The sequence below is a fragment of the Gavialis gangeticus genome, unplaced genomic scaffold (genome assembly GCF_001723915.1).
Source record: "Gavialis gangeticus isolate Ggan-Ray unplaced genomic scaffold, GavGan_comp1, whole genome shotgun sequence".
Lineage (NCBI taxonomy): Eukaryota > Metazoa > Chordata > Crocodylia > Gavialidae > Gavialis > Gavialis gangeticus.
Window position 1 is genome coordinate 16,704,465 of NW_017729029.1, and position 17,156 is coordinate 16,721,620.

Genomic DNA, 17,156 nt, shown 5'->3' on the forward strand with positions numbered 1-17,156 from the left:
GCAGTAGTGCTGCACGAAAGCCAACTTTGCAGCCACAGTCCACTGCCAGCTGGTGCAGAGGGGCAGATGCCTCTACTGGCTCTGCAGTCCCCATCCGGGTCTGGCAGGTGTGCAGCAGGTCACAGCCAGGCAGCAGCCCCCACTGCCAGACTGCTGCAGTGGGTAGCGGGTGCAAGGAACTCTCAGGGCTGCTTCAGCAGTCCAGCTGGCACAAGGGGTAGTGTCCCCAGGTACCAATTGGCTGGGCCCCAAAAGCTCCTGCAAGCAAGTAGCCCTGACCTACTTGACAGGGCAGCTTTTTGTACTGATGGGGCCAGGACAGGGCAGCTTTTTATACTGCTGGGGACAGCACAGGTGCCAGCCCCAGGCTCTAGCTCCCCCTGGCTGCAGATCCAAAAGGAGCCAGGCAGAGTTATTTTGCCCCAAGTGGCCCAGTTTGCCCCACACCAGAGTGCATGTCCGGGGATGTGCACTGAGGCAGAAAGCCTCAGCTCAAATTTGCACTGCTTCTATTTGAGCTGCTGCGAGTGCACATACCTGTATGTGTGGATGGTGCTCCTTAAATATGCTCCAATACCACTAACCACAGGTATTCACATATCAGGGTCAGCCCTGTTTCAATTAAGAAAATAGCTTAAACAATCACAAAATGTTCTTGCTTTTTGTTTTGTGAAGGGAAACTCAGTAGACTTTTGCAAAGCGGCTAGTATTCACTTTGGATTCATATTTGGCCGATTCAGGGGACAGTGATTCGATTAGGTGATTTGAATCACTGTCCTGATTCAATTTGGCTGAATCTGATTTGGAGATTTGGCTGTTGCTGAATCTCTGAATCAGCCAGGCCAGGCCCATGCCCTGCCCCTCTCCCAGCCCGGGAATGGCCGCCCCAGCTCCCGTCACTTGGGGAATAAAGCCCCAGATCAGCAGGTGCTGCCGGGCAGGGGGCACAATCCCCAATGCCCCACATTGCCCCACACTGCATGGGGGACTCTGTACGAGCCCCCCCAACCCTCCTTCGCTCCCCTAGCACCCACACAGGTACCCAGCCCAGGCCAGCTCCGGCCCTTTAAGAACCTCCCCCCCGCAAAAAAACCCTGAACTCACCACTCCTGCCAGGAGAGGGGCAATCCCCACTGCCCCCCATTGCCCTGTGCCATGTGGGGGGTTCTGCATGAGCCCACAACCCCCCGAGGCCGCTGCAGGTGTGGTGAGTCATGGGGGTTTTCTCAGCTTTTTTTTCTAAAAGGGCTGGAGCTGTCCTGGGTGAGGCAGCCATGGGGGTCTGGGGGAGCAAGGGGAGGGTCGGGGGGGCTCGTGCAGAGCCCCTCATGCGGCGGGTGGCAGTGGGGATCACCTCCCCCCTGGCCCAGCAGCACCCGGTGAGCACTGGGGCTTTTTTTTTTAAGTACCGGAAGCTGGGGCAGGCAGGGTCAGCCATGGTCCCCTCCACCAGCCCCCGCTCCCCTGCCCCTAGTACCTACCAGTTTGGAGTCAGCTGCAGCTCCCTGCTGCAGCCACTGGGGACTGTCCAAATCATCAAAGCTCTCCAAATCTTTTCCAAAGATTCGGAGAGCTTTGAATCGATTCAGACCTTTAGATCGGTTCCCTGATTCAATTCTGATTCAGAGATTCGGCCACCGAATTGGGTTGAATCTCTTCCGAATTAAATCACCAACCGAAGCTTCGCACAGCCCTAATACTCAGGTCATGTTTCTAGCTTTTCTTTGGGTTGTATTCCCCTCAAAAAACTGTTTTCTTCTCATAAACAGTGAGATTTTTTACAAATCACCAGACTACAGGCGTTGGAGCTTGGAACAAGACAGTGAAAAACTTTTGCAGGACTCACCATTAAAATGCACCTGCCTTTTTGTCTCTGTGCTCCTGTTTAAGTGTGTTGTTTCCAGTTGGCAGATAGACCCTCCCTGGGGCAAAAGTGTTAAAAGGTTTTTGAAAATGTTCTGGAGGAGCAAAACTGGCAAATGTTTCAGGTGCTTCTTGGTGCTGCAGTTAGGCTCTTTCTGAGACAAACTATTCTGAACTAATAAGAAATTGCTTAGTATTTCCTTAAAGAAAGCTCTGGGGAAAATCCCCTGTAGCTCTGATTCCATAGGCTGGGCAGGATGCCTGAGGTCCCACCAACCTCATAAAAACCAGTGAAACGAGAGAAAGAATCACAAAGTTGCAGAGAGTTAGGACAGAAGCTGAACAGGGAAATCCACCTGGGCTGATGAGATAAAGCGTGTCTGGAGCACAGATCCTCATAGGAAGATGGGAAACTGGGTGGTGAACCATTGGTTTCCAGCTCTGGTGATCGTAAGTGCTTCTTTACATACAACCAGCTAGGTATTCTTTGTGGACCAGGACTATAGGAAGAATGTGTTTTTAAAAAAAGAAGTCTTGTGTGAGCTGGTCATGGAGAAATAGCAGATACTGCTAATTTTTCATGGTCTGCAAGAAGATTTACTGAATAAAATAGTTTTATGAAGGTATAAAAGGTTAGGTCTTGCCTGATTCATGGCACCATTAAGTATGTTTTTCATTTTAATCATGGGACTTTAGTAGCTAAGCAGGTACTTAAGCTCAGTCCTGAATCACTGCTTAACAAGCTTCCATGTTTGAGGTCTTCTCTAAAAAAGGGATAAATAGCTTGGGTGTTTAGACATGATCTGAATCTTGAAACAGGGATGAAAGGGCAATGTCATCTATGGTGAAATTTCTTTGACTTACATCAGGGATAAATTTGGTCTGCGGTCTTTTGGATTTAGATTAAAAACAGGAATTTGTCTTTATATTGAAACTATGTGATGAAAATTGATGATACTTATTACATAGCCATAACATAATTCCCAATTTTTACCTCGTTTTGTGTCAGGGAAGCTTAAGTAATCAGACAATGAATTTCTCAGATTCTTTTAAATTTAAAAAATAAGCAAATCTCGATTTCTACAATATGAACAAATAGCAAATAGAACTGAGCAAATACAGTAAAAGTTCTGTTAACTGGCATCTTACAAGCTGACATGCTCTACTAACCAGCATGCTGGCTTGTAAGATAAAGTGAACCCGGAAGTGCCCGCCATGGTACTTCCGGTTTCTCTGAGCCCACATGGCCCGGGGCAAAGCAGCCTGTGCTGCGGAGCCCCCACGGCCCAGGGGCATAACAGGCTGTGTGGGGCTGTGCGGGCCCGCCTCCCTGTCCCATGGGGCCTGCAGGGCCCACAGGAGGGGCAGCGGGAGGGGCAGCGATCCCGTGGGAGGGGCGGAGGGACACCCCAGACGCAGTGGGAGAAGTGGTGACCGGGGCCACTCAATATTTGGTTATCTGGCATCCCCCATTCCCAGGGGATGTCGGATAACAGAGCTTTTACTGTAGTAGGATTTCTATCACATAGGAAATTCCAATTTTCAGCTGACATCAGGCCAGAATATCAAAATATTTTTTAATGGGAGGAAAAGTTCTCAATATTTTTTACTTCAAGTTTATATTTTTATCAAAACAGTTCTCATACACACACACATATATAGGTGAATTGAACTGAATCAAAACATTTCATCTGAGTAAGTCTCATATGCCATGGTATCTCACAGGCCTGGTTTAGGTGCTTTAGGTCCTCATTCTTCTCTAAGGGCTAGGCTTTCTAGCTAGATTCATGTCTCATCTATATTGCTCACGCTGAAGACTTCAGTTCAATCCACCCAAATGTTTGTGTCTGTGTTACCATGACCCAAAACAAATTTTCTTGAAAGAAAATTGTTTGCCTGACAAAAAATGATTTTCCTGAGAGAAAATTGCAAAATTATAGGGAAAAAATGTGATTTTTTAGAAATTTTCTCCATTTTCTGGTAAATACTGATTTTACAAGAAAAAATTCAACACACTGTACTTAAAACAAACAGTGCTACAAATAGCTGACATTGGAAATGTACACATCGCTTGGTGCTGAGCAACTGCCTAAGTTGCTCACTGTTGTTTTTGTGTCCTGACTGGACAAGTGAAAAAGTAGCCACCCGCTGGATCTCTACAAGGTGCATTCGCAGTGTGCTGTACAATCTGAAATGTGGCTTTGGGAAGTGCTGATGTTTCAAATTTGATTCTTGGGAGTGTTTGCTCTTTTAAACCTGACTTGTTTGTGGAAAGCAAAAACAATTGAGGGGCAACCAGTCTGGTTTCTAATTTGAATTAATATTCACAGATTTTTTTAAGATTCTTAGCTCAACTTTTATTATATTTAAGGATTTCTTCAAAGAAAAATGACAAAGAACATTCTCCTCAGTAGTAACCCCACTGCTGTGTTAAATATTTTCTCTTTTTCCTTTTCCTCATTCTTGATTGCTACACTGCAATCCCCTAGCTATTTCATAAACTTTCACCTGCTTTTCTGTTTATTCCCCACCTATGGTTATGATTTTCTTGCTGTAGCATTGCAGTGCTTGCTATGGAAAATAGCCCATAGCCTTTGCTGTCAAGCAACAGAAAAGACTTGTTCTTAAAGCAGGTCCACATACCCAGCCAGACCCCTGCTTCTTCACAGAGCCTGAGGAGCACATTTTGTCTGGCACTAGTGGTTGCACTGAACTTAACAAGACTTCTCCATGGGCCGTGACCCAAAAGTGGGTCACAAGAATATATGAAAGGGTCGCAAACAAACTTTAAGAATGGATTCTCCTTCTCAGGAGAAAAATGTGGGAAACTGGCTTTTCCCTTGCAAGCTGGCAGAGTCCAGGGGGGTCTGGGGCCTGAGGGCAGTGGGTTGGGAGTGTGGGGCACTGGGTCAGGACTAACCACTGATGTTTACAAAAGGGCCCTGATACAAAAAGGGTGGAGAACCACTAGTTTAAGTTGTGCACTTGTTTAAGTTCCTTCTTGACCCCTTGCTGAAGGGCCCAAGTTAATGCCTTGTTAATGCCTCATTAATGCCTAGTAAAATTAGGGGAAGGTTTGCTTTCTTTAGGCCTGCTGAATTTGGCTTGAGCAAAGTAATGAACAATAATTGTTATAGCAAGGAAGCTTTCTTTAAAAAAAATACATTGTTTTTATTATTTCTCATCAGGCTGATGGGTAGCATAAAGGTATCTCACCAACAGTAACTAACTTGTGTGTTTTGGTAAGATTTTTTTATAAGGCTTAGATCCACAAAGGTACACAGGTGCCAAGCTCCTAGGCAGATACCTAATGCCTTTGAAGACTGAGCTTTAATGCTTCCATTCTGTTTTCCTTTGACCCTGCAGTTTCCCACGCAGAGACTTCACTGGGAACATTTGAATTCCAGTGAGAGATAATCAAATATTAATTCCCCTTAATTATATAGTAACTTGTAAGTATTTACAGGTTCATGCCAATTATTGTGTAACTACCTGCATTACTAAACAACATAAATAGTGATGCAAAATGAAAAGGGTGATCTTCAACTTCTAGTAACGATAGGGGGAGGATCAGATTTCTGTTCCCAGTTATGGTGGTGAAAAGGCAGTTCTTGCACCAGAGCTAGTAAGGTTACATCTAAGTCACAGAAAACAGAATTTGGCCCAGGCTGATCCTGCAGCTGCTTCTGTGTGAATAAACCTTGCACCCAGGAGATGGGCTCTGCATAGGCCCAGGAGATTGCCTGTGTGAAGCCAGGGACAGGATCTATATGTAATTTAAGCAGCCAGCAGTCACTACCAAAGCACAGAGATTTGATGCAGGATTTGTCCCTGGGGGATTTCTGCTTGCTTAAGGTACTAAGTGAAGTTAGTACTTTGGGCAGGTGCAGCCCTGAGAGCATGGCAGATAGAAGCCCCCGGGCATATTCACAGAGCAGGGACCAGTTGAATACTGGCAGTGGCTCCTGCCCAACAGCTTCTGCCTAGCCGTGCTGTGCCAGGACTCAGGGATGAGAGCAGAAATCAGTCTCTGTGACCTGTTCAGCTCTTGTTCTTTCTGCGTAGACAGAGACTACAAACACGAGCAAGTGCCACTGCCTGGGGAGAGTGGAGTGGTTATGAGGTGGGAACTAAGTTTAAAGCAAGCAGTTCCTCTCATCTAGACCTGCCAACAGCTCTCAGCTGGCCACAGTGTCTGTTACTGACTGTATCTGATGGGCTGGAAGGGAGCAGTGTGCACTGCACTGTCCACAAAGGATGGACACATATGTGTACCCACCCCTGCCTTTCCCAAAAATACTGGACAGCACTGCTTCATTCTGGTTGTCAACTAAAGCCCAGAGCCAGATTACAGCCTGTCTGGGCCCTATGGGACAAGCATCAGCATCAGCTGGACTTTCTATTGGTTCAACCACTGCTCTAACAGAGGCTACCCACCCTAGGTCACAGGGAAATGAGCAATGGAGGCAGGGCCTTACTCCATTCACTTCCAACCAGAGTAGTCCTAGACAGGCCATGGGAACTTGCCTGCCCTCCCATGGTTTGCCAACATAAGGAACATGTGGGAATGAAAGTTCCTTCAGCCTGGTGAGTTCTGCATCCTCATATGAACTCAGCATCCCACTCCCCATGACTCAATAGGAGCTACGAACATTTGTGCTTCAGAAAATCAGGCTCTTAACCATGTGGAAGCTGCAGGGCTGACTCTTTCTCAGAGAAAATCAGCGTGGTGCTGAGCATTCACACCTCCTGTTGGTTTCAGGGGAGCCACTGGAATGCAGCGCCTCAAAAATCAGGCACAAGGTTTCTCAAACAGTGGCGCTAGCATCAGTGGGTTGGTCTGACATTGGTGCTGTGAGTGACTGACTGCTGCATACCTAGGGGCAGTGATTACGACCTGCAGCTCGTACAAACTGGCACTAGCTGTATTGCCCTTAAAGGAGCTTCCTGCCCTTCCCTGTGGAGGATCTGGCTCTCATGATTGTAATGTTACATAAGGGCTTTCCTTTAAGGTTCAATGACTTTTTTGTTTTCACTCCCTCCCCCCCACTCACACACACTTCACTTTGGGGAGATTGTCTCCTATGTACTATAACTTCTCTTCCCCCTTCTCTAGGCTGCTTGGCTGGGCATCAACATTTTCCTGTTTGTGTATTATTTCCTGATGTTTGACATGGATGAGAAGTTCTGCTACACCAGAGAGATCCTTGGGGTAAGGATCTCTCTTCTCTTCCTCTCCTTCCTTCTTTATCTCTTCCTTCCTTTCCCCTGCTGAGCACTTCAAAATCAGCAGGGAGTTTGTTTCCCACTCCAGGGGCAGGAGACCTTCCCCGTCACAGTCCCACTTCAGGCTGGAAATAGGCCATACCTTGCCTTACCCTCCAGGAAAACAGGGAAGCTATTCCTAGGATCCCATTGTAGCCAGTCTGCTGCCATGCACAGGAGTACAGCCCTCAGGGGCAGAGCACCTACTGCAGTTGAAGCAGGAGAGAACAGAAAAATCTGCCTTTACCCTAGATGTGTGCAGAGCCTTAGGCCCCAGGATTACAGCCAAATGCAGACAGTTGTGTGCAGTGACAGCAGTTACTTGTGGGCAACCAATGCGTGAAGCTGGTGCTGTCCTTGGATGCCCTTACTCACTTTTTGTCCTTCTCCAGTCAGCCCTAGCATGGGCCCGGGCATCTGCAAAATGCCTGAACTTCAACAGCATGCTGATCCTGTTACCAGTGTGTCGCAACCTGCTCTCCTTTCTGAGAGGCGCCTGTTCGGTGAGTGACGGGGCTTCCCTACCCTGCCTCCTTGCCCTGCAAGCACACCTGTTCCCGAGGGAAGAAGTGGCTGGGGTAAAACCTAGCTTTGCAAGCACTCATTGCCATTCAGATCCAGATCCAAGCCCACATGTGAGATCACATAGTTTTATAGTTTCATAGTTGGTAGGTTTGGAAGGGGACCTGAGCAGATCATCAAGTCCGACCCCCTGCCATGGGCAGGAAAGGATGCTGGGGTCAAATGACCCCGGCTAGGTGGTTGTCTAGCCCCCTTTTGAAGACTCCCAGGGTAGGAGTGAGCACCACTTCCCTTGGAAGTTGGTTTCAGGTCCTAGCTGCCCTGACTGTGAAGCAGTGCCTCCTGTTATATAGCCTGAATCTACTCTCAGTCAACTTACGGCTGTTATTCCTCATTACTCCTGGTAGTTCTTGGGGTAACAGGGGCTCTCCCATTGCCTGCTGGTCCCCCTTGCAGACTGCCACCAGATCCCCTCTCAGCCTTCTCTTGTGGAGGCTGAACAGGTTCAGGTCCCATAGCCTCCCCTCATAGGGCCTGCCTTGCTGCTCCCTGATCATGCAACTGGCCCTCCTCTGGACCCTCTCGATGCTGGCCACATCCCTCTTGAAGTGCGGTGCCCAGAACTAGATGCAGTACTCCAACTGCAGCCTGACTAATGTTGCATAGAGGGAGAGGATCACCTCCTTGGACCTGCCTGTGATGCATCTATGGATGCATGACAAGGTGCAGTTAGCCTTCCTGACTGAATCCCCACATTGTCAGCCATATTCATCTTGGAGTCAATAATGACTCCAAGAACCTTTTCTGCCTCTGTGCTGATGAGAAGGGAGTTCCCCAGTGTGTAGGTATGCTGCTGGTTCTTCCTCCCCAGGTGCATCACCTTGCACTTGTCAGTGTTGAAACCCATCCTGTTCTCATCCACCCACCCGTAACCTGTCCAGATCTAATTGCAGCCTGTCCCTCTCTTCTAAGGTGCCCACTTCTCCCCACATATTAGTGTCACCCATGAATTTGAACAAGGTGCTTTTCACCCCCTCGTCCAAGTTGCTGATGAAGAGGTTGAACAGTGCGGGCCCAAGGACCAAGCCCTGGGGGACCCCACTGCCCATGTCCCTCCAGGTCGAAAATGACCCGTCCACCACCACTCTCTGGGTGTGGCCCTCCAGCCAATTAGTGACCCATCTGACCATGTAGGCATGGACACCACAGTCACCTAACTTTTTAATGAGAATGGGGTGAGAGATAGTGGCTCCAGAATATTTTTACTGCCCCCAGGGTCAGCTCTGAACATCCTGAGGGATTTCTGCTCTGGTTTTCAATTGCTGAACTACCCTCATGACTGGGACAAGATGTGCTGGTAGCCCTCTTTGGTGCACACAGCAGGGGAACTCTGTGTGCATCAAACATCTCCCAAGGATGCCAGGGGAGGAGGAAAGGGAAGAGGCCAGTGCTCCCAGCTTCCCCACAAGCCCTGGCATCTACTTGATTTACTCACTGCCACTCCCAGTGCTGCTTCTTCCCTCTGGATAGACTAGAGCAGTGATTCTCAACTATTTTTGTATCAGGACCCATCTGTAAATATTGATAGCCAGTGCCGACCCAGTGCCCCTCACTCCCAACTGGCTGCCCCTTGCCCCTAGGCCCCAGCCCCACCCTCCATGTGAGCAGGGGTGGGTGTATGGGGAAGGAGGGCATATGGGGGCCTCAAGCAGCCCCTTGGAGGCTGGAACTCTGCCAGCCCTGGAAGGGAAAAGCCACAGTTTCCTATGTTTTTCTCCTTTAAAGGAGAATCCATTTTTTAAATTTGTTGATCCATTTTTTAAAGTTTGCTCATGACATTTCATATATCCTTGCAACCCACTTTTGGGTTTAGAAATGCTGGACTAGAGGCTGTGTGCCCCTGGCCCTCTCTTCCTAAGACTTTAGCAAACCATGGCTCAACAGGGCCTGTTTGTAGCAGGCCTCCTAGCCCTTCAGCTCCTGCCGCCTTTTCCTTAGTTTAGTAAGGTCTCACATTCTAACCAACTGTCCCTCTCCCTTCCTGGCAGACAGCACCAGGCCTGGCTGGGCTGCAAAAAATGTAATGAGCAAGGAGCTTCAAGGCCCTTGCAGATGGCACCTGGAGTTTGAAGGGAGGTTCCACAATAAGGGGACAACTCAGTGGCATACATACCTAAGCAACGAGACAGGGCACACTGGCTAGGGCAGCTGTCTGGTGACTGGGGACTGATTTTCATACAAAACCAGGGGAATTCTGGTTCCTATGGCTATTCGGTATATAACACAGGTAGACAGGATGCAACAGCTCCATCACACTTGTTAAGAATGCCATGTGTAACCCTGTATACCTCCCTTGGTAGCCACACCCATCAGCAGCGGGCAGTGACTCCAGCTGTCATGTTACACTTAATGCAGTGTTGCTCTACGCTCTGTGAGTCCTGTGTGCAGCAAGCTAGGCATGGAACCACGTGCTCCCTGCTGTGAAATAATGGGCACCCCAGCACCTCACCCCTGTCCACTCCCAACCAATCATTAGCCATGCACCTAAGCCTCTGGGACCTCTGCCCCTGATCTGCCTCTGGCCTAGGAGGCTCCTGCTCCTAGCCTGAGAGCAGCTCTAGCAGGGAGCTATCAGGGGCAGTGGACAGGCCCACTCTTCAGAGGGAGGAAACAGCTGTATCCGATCCCTCCTGTTCTGTGCAAAATGGGCCCATCTGTTTCCCACATGCTCCAGTGAGCAGAAGGGCGGTTCTCTCCCTCCATGTCACTCCAGAGATGTTTCTGGGTCCATCTTCCCTATAGAGGGGCATGGAAATCATAGAGGGGCATGGAGCTGCAGCAATGAAGTCTCATTGCAGCCAGCGCCCTGGGCTGGTGGGGACCAGCTCTGCTCTGCTTGCCCCCAGGGTCTGTTCCCTGGAAGCATCCCTGTTCTTACTGACCCCCTCCCCCCAGTTGTGCAGGCGGACCATGAGGAAGCAGCTGGATCACAACCTCACCTTCCATAAGCTGGTGGCCTACATGCTTGCCATGATGACAGGTAACTTGAGCCCACATGCTGCTGCTACCAACCAGCAGATGCAACAGCTGGTCCAGTCTGAGCACAGGCTGAGCTTGGTCTCCTCTTGGAGAACTTGGCCTGGATTTCGTACACCAGAGACGGGGGCCATTCTGCCTCTTGCATCATTGACTCTGGGTGATGGTCTCCCAGAGAGAAGGTTTCACTTTCTCTCTCTGTGCTGCTCAGCTGTCCACACCATCGCTCACCTGTTTAACTTGGAGCGTTACAATGACAGCCAGCAGGCTGCAGACGGGAGCCTCTCCTCTGTCCTCTCTGACCTGCACCAGGATGGAAGTGACAAGTGGCTAAACCCCATCCACTCCAACAGCACGGTAAGTGCCTGGAGCCTGCGGTGGGAGAAGCAAGATCCTGCCACAAAGCCCAGTGGCATCATTCTGTGTTTTGTTCCTTCCAGATTTAATGCCCCATTCCCACCTCTCACTTTCATACTTATGTCTGCTTCTGTACAGACTCCAGCATACGTGACTTTCACCAGCATCCCAGGCCTGACTGGCGTGATCATCACCGTGGCGCTGATTCTTATGATTACTTCCTCCATGGAGTTCATTCGCAGAAGCTATTTTGAGGTCTTCTGGTACACACACCACCTCTTCATCATCTACTTTGCTGGCCTTGTCATCCATGGCATTGCGTAAGGCACCACCATGAGCTGCATTCCCCCAGAAAGCTCTAGCCTCCTCCCCCTCTGTTCTTTGCTTCCCAGTCAGTCAGCCACCTGCTGCATTCCTACCATCTCCCCTCACTGAACATCTGATTGCCACCCTTGTTACCAAACAGGCATCTGCCTTGTACACACCCACATATATACGCTCACTCTAGTCCAGAATCTGAATGACACACTTCCCTTGCCTCCTGTTCTTCTCAGCTGTTCCCCAGCTATCACATGCTTCCTTTTTGTGGCTGAGCACTTCCCCTTACTTTAGTTGGACAGTGAGGTCTCAAGGTCCCTTTCTGCCCTACTTTTATTCTGATGAGAGCAAAGCAAGGAGGCAGGGCTGGGTCAGGAGAGCTGGACTGACACTTCTGTTCTCTCCCAGTGGTCTTGTTCGAGGGCAGACAGAAGAAAGCCTTAAGAAGTACAGCCCCCAGCACTGCGCACAGTACCTTGTATACAGGGATGGGAGAAGCAGACACCACCACTGTAAGGAACCAGAGTTTGGGGGCATCCCAGCAGAGGTAAGGTCCCTCTGTCCCATGTAGACAGTGGCTAACACAAGGATAGCCTGAGTGAAATAGACCTCTCCCTTCTCCTCCCTGATGGGTATGGAGCATTCCACTGACATGCGTATGGGAGAGATTTTTAACCCTTACTCCTTCCACTTCCTGCTGCTCACCCCTCCCAGTATTGCAAGCTACCTCCTGTCTCCTAGAGAAGCATCTCACGTCAGACCCATCCCAGTCCTGCCATAGCTGCCTGTCTCCATCTGAGTGGGTTTCTAACACTGGTCCTGATGTTCTCATGTCAACCTATACAAGGATATAGCCACAATCTTGGTAGCAAAAGGGACATGTTTCCTAAAAACTATACAGGAGCATTTGATATGAGAACCTCCCTGCAGGGACACCAGGGTCCAGCACCAGAAGGCTACAACTTGAGGCCCATCCTCTCACTACTGCTCACTCTGTCTCCACAGTCCTGGAAGTGGGTGTTGGCACCAATCCTCCTCTATGTTTTTGAGCGTGTCTTACGTTTTTGGCGTTCTCAACAAAGGGTCGTTATAACAAAGGTAAGTGGCTGGCTACATCCCCTACTCCTCAAGGGTATACCGTTTATCTGTCCACCCAACTACAGAACCAAAGAAATAACACTGTTTTTCCCCAGCTATAGAAGGGTATCAAATAGTGGAGTGGCTGGGGGTTTGGGCCTATCAGCCTGGCCTAGCAGGAGTGAGAATGAAAAAGGGGTAGGAGGATTGGTTGTGGGAATGCCTGTTCTCTTCTATTCCAGCAGGATGGGGTAGCACTGGCGGTGGGGAGTTCTCAGTCACTCCAGTCTCAGCCAATAGTGATTAGCAGTGATGTTGCTGTTCTGGGGGCTGAGATGTGCCAACTGTTTCCTAATGTGCCTTTCCCCAGGTTGTCATGCACCCATCTAAAGTACTGGAACTACAGATGCATAAGAAGGGCTTCAACATGGAAGTGGGACAGTACATTTTCATCAACTGTCCTTCTATCTCTGTCCTCGAGTGGCATCCTTTCACCCTGACCTCTGCACCAGAAGACAACTTCTTTTCTGTCCACATCCGGGCAGCAGGGGACTGGACAGAGAATGTAATTGATGCCTTTCAGCAGCAAAAACCAAAAATACCCAGGTAGGCTAGGGTGGCTTTAGGGTCAGGAAGCCAATTAATCTGTACAGTTTTGCTTTGTGGTTCAAAGGTAGGTGGCATCCTTCTGTTACCCAGAGCTTGCCTTATCTTGCCAGGATTGAAGTAGATGGCCCCTTTGGCACAGCCAGTGAAGATGTGTTCCAGTATGAAGTTGCTATGCTGATTGGGGCAGGGATTGGGGTCACACCCTTTGCCTCTGTGCTGAAGTCAATCTGGTATAAGTTCCAACAAGCAGACCAGAGTCTCAAAACCAAGAAGGTAACCATTGTGATGTGGGAAAGGTAGGCCCTATACTTCATTAGGCCTTCCACCCCAGAAGCCTTGTGTGTGTTTCAACTGCATCTCCCCAAGTCAAATACATCCTTGGGTATGTAGCTACAGCCTTCCTGGAGAGTGGATCCTTTTTAACACACACACTCCATCCATCTCTGCTCAACTCCACTGCACAGCTCTGCTACCCTTAGTAAAACATCTCTCTCTCTCTCCCTCCCTCTATCATTGGGTCCCAGATTTATTTCTACTGGCTCTGTCGGGATACGGGTGCATTTGCCTGGTTCAATGATCTGCTTGCGTCACTGGAGCAAGAGATGGAGGAATCTGGCAAAGCAGGCTTCCTGAACTACAGACTCTTTCTCACCGGGTGGAACAATAGCATTGTGAGTCACAAACACATGCATGCTCTCATGGTAGGAGTGGGAAAACAATCTGACACACGAAGCAATGGGAGAGAATGTTGCATCAGAGATGTGGGAGAGCACCATGTTAAAGACTACTGAGATTAAAATGTGTACCAGACAGGGCTTTTACCTCTAACTCACCCACCAGAGCAGCAGTGATGGGGATCCAGGCTTCATGCTGTCTGATAGGTTCCAGACATTGACAGGATGTCTGCCTATACTAATAGTCATCTTCCGTCACTCCAGGCTGGCCATGCAGTGCTCAACTTTGACACTGTCACTGACGTGGTGACAGGCCTGAAACAGAAGACCTTCTTTGGAAGACCCATGTGGAGTAATGAATTCTCTGCAGTGGCCACTGCCCACCCCAAGTGAGTGTCCCAGCATCCCATGGCTTGAGCTGGATGATCTAGAAATGTCCCATTGAACCATCTGGCCGGCTCATACAGTACACCCACCAAGTCTGAATCTACTGCTGCTTCCATAAATTGAGATGCCAAGCAAGGGGGCTTAGGTGCCACATACTCCACACCACCCAGCTGATTGAATTGCCTGAAGGACTGAAGTCATTGTACTATTAAGAGAGGTTTTTTTCAGCCATACAGGTGCTAGCACCTCCACTGACTTCAGGTAGAGTTGTGGCTTGCTCTAAACTTAAGAGACCAGAAATTCTAGGACCTTCAGTTAGACAGTGAAAAAGTTTCCTTGAGGGAAACAATGTGAAGTGAAGCTGCCCTGCACGGTCACACTTATTCCCACCTTCCCTACACAACAGTTATGCCCTCTGGACACTGTAACAAGGCCAGCCTCCATTGAGGTAGAGGTGATGGAGGAAGGGGATGCTGGAGAGAAGTGTAGACCTCAGAGTTCCCTTTAGGTTAATTTGTTGCATTAATATTAACCACTGCAATAGAAATGGTTCTGTATTCCTTTTTACGGGCTGCACCATTCACAGGGTCCATTACTAGGAGGGGTACAAGTTCTAAGGCAGCTGAAGCCCAGAGTCATAAGTTAAACAAATGATTTAGCTTGGGCATTAACAGCCTTCTGTTCCACGCAGGTCTGTGGTGGGTGTATTCTTATGTGGGCCAGAAGCTTTAGCAAAGAGTCTGCAGAAGTGTTGCCATCAGTACTCCACGCTGGACCCCAGGAAGGTCAAATTCTACTTCAACAAGGAGAACTTCTAAGCTGAAAGAAAAATTTGCCTAGCTCTGTGGCACCATGGCCTCATTGGGAGCAATCTGCTGATCCTCCACCTCCATTTTGAGAACTGAACTTGGCTGCAGCTGAGGGCACACCAAGCAATGCTACTGGAAATGCTACCATTCAAACTATGCCTTTCCCACTGTTAAATATGAAGTACATTCAAGATGTGACATGGCATCCCTCCAAGGGACAAGCACTTGAGCTTTACGTACAAATGCTGCCTACTCCCTGTGTGCCCCAATCTTTACAGGCCCTTTTGGGATGAGAGGAGTGGGCCTTCTCCACTCCTAGAGATTGCGCTGCATTGGTTTTGCATGCAAGGAAGCTGAAATTAACTTTCTAATGGACTCTGTTCCCTTTCAAAGTTGATTGTGGCACCAGCACAAAGGCTCATATTGATTATTAAACTTGATTTAAATGCACTGGGATTCTTGGATGTTGGCCATAGGGGAAATGTGCTGGGAGGATGCAGGGTCTTCAGTAACTAATCCAGCACAAGCCGTCAAACACACTCCAATAAGCATTACTGCAAATTATGTCTTTAAAGTTGTAAAAACCTCTCCACCTCTGGCCATAGCATGGGATAAACCCCAACTCCAGAGGCTCATTCTGTCCAATTTAAGAGGCAAACTCTGTCTCCCCATTGGCATGGGGCCTCTGTGCCAGTCTGCAGCACCTGGGATGGGTCTTCAATAAATCTCCCCAAACAGTAGCAAGGGAAGTTGTTTTATACAGTGCTGTTGCTCTTTTACTGACTGGCTCCTTGCTACCAGTTCTCCCACTAAGGGAATTCCTATTTGGCGATACTGTGAACAGAACCCTCAAGTGGCCACTACAGGTAGTCTTCCAGACCTATTCAGTATGACTTGCAAGGAAGCAAACTGCTCAACTGTGTTCAGAATAAAGAGGAAAAAATCTGCCAGGAAAGGCAGACGTCTTAAGTGATATTGCTGTGACAGCAGATCAGCAACGGACAGGAATCAGATATGGAGCCTGCATCTCTCGGGTCACCCACCAAGGCTGGAGGGGCTGAAAGATAAGCTTCCTTCTCAGCCGACAGGAGATCTGGCAGGGCAGGGCTACACTGGTAGAACCTGAGGTAAGGCAGCTCTAGGGCTGCCAACACACAGCATCTCAGTTCATTAAAAGGAAGGCTCAAGGCTACAAACACTTCAATCTGGCAGCTGCAGATCACAACTCCCCTCAAGCATCTGCTGAGTCCCATCAGCCAAACTGTCTCATCTGCCCGCTATCACACAAAACCACTATCTTTAAATGGAAGCTACTACAAAGCATATGAAACAATTTTTCTCTTCTCATTGCTGGGTGAGCTGTGAGGTTTTTAAATCGAGCAAAAGTGATGCAGACATGAGCATCTTACAAAGGACAGGTTGGGGCCCAGTAACATGACCTGAGCAACTGTTCTTATGGAAAAGGATTTATTTACCTTGTGCCCCCGTAGTTTCATTGCCCGAGGAAACCTGTATGAAGCTCAATAGCTTAGGATGTAAACCAGGCACTTCATCCCGCTGTATTGGCCAGGCCAGCCTTAGCGCCCCTTGCCACACACTCCCAGATGACGATTTCAGTGCATTGACCTCCCCTGCTTTCCTGAGTTTCTCCTAGCAAATGTAGCCAGTAATGACAAAATTGCCCCTGGGCTCAGAAAACAGCAGCAGACTGTCCTCGGGGACCATCTCCTCCCTCCACACTGTTTAGCACCTTCATCAATGGTTCATAGATTGTGGCTAAAACAGGCTCAGTGACTTGCAGGAAGTGAAACAAGCGATGATCAACCCTAGAGCCACAACAGGCTGCCAAAGACGACAGAACTTGCTGAACACATCAGACTGAGAGCCCCATGGAGCTTTTCCAGTTCTATAGGTGTTATCTGAGGCAGTCTCAGAGCCCATGGGGTAACATGTAAGGATGGGTGACTGGTACCTCCTGAGTCAGGGCAGCATTTGTCCCCCCAGTGGCACTTCCGGGTTGGTACAATCGGCTGTGGGGGAACTCCCTTCTCCCTCCCCCAGTCGGTGCAATTGGCTGTGGGGTGACTGTGGCAATCACTTCTCTGGCACCCCCACTCCCCAGCCGGCACTCTCAGGGTCCACATGCAACCCTGTGCACCCCCCACATGTTGCCACTACACGTGAGGCACCTGTGGTTGCTGTAATGCTCCCTAGCAGTCACCGATCCTGGCTGGCTCTT

The 17,156-nt window shown here is 49.0% G+C and overlaps 1 protein-coding gene across 3 annotated transcripts; it reads left to right on the plus strand.

Moving 5' to 3' along the window:
* The first annotated feature begins 1,733 nt into the window (after window positions 1-1,733).
* Window positions 1,734-15,657, plus strand: NOX1 (NADPH oxidase 1). 3 transcript variants are annotated; one of them, XM_019521355.1, is made up of 13 exons: window positions 2,094-2,313; window positions 6,980-7,075; window positions 7,521-7,631; window positions 10,606-10,690; window positions 10,898-11,043; window positions 11,182-11,363; window positions 11,770-11,908; window positions 12,367-12,459; window positions 12,809-13,044; window positions 13,158-13,320; window positions 13,572-13,718; window positions 13,986-14,110; window positions 14,800-15,657. In XM_019521355.1, the coding sequence occupies exons 1-13, from the start codon at window positions 2,269-2,271 to the stop codon at window positions 14,924-14,926; spliced, it is 1,695 nt and encodes a 564-aa protein (XP_019376900.1). In that variant the 5' UTR covers window positions 2,094-2,268; the 3' UTR covers window positions 14,927-15,657. The 3 variants fall into 3 exon arrangements, with proteins under 3 accessions (XP_019376901.1, XP_019376900.1, XP_019376902.1); XM_019521356.1 differs by lacking the exon at window positions 13,572-13,718 and having other exon boundaries at window positions 1,734-2,313; XM_019521357.1 differs by lacking the exon at window positions 2,094-2,313 and having other exon boundaries at window positions 7,000-7,075; window positions 7,525-7,631.
* Window positions 15,658-17,156: the final 1,499 nt, after the last annotated feature.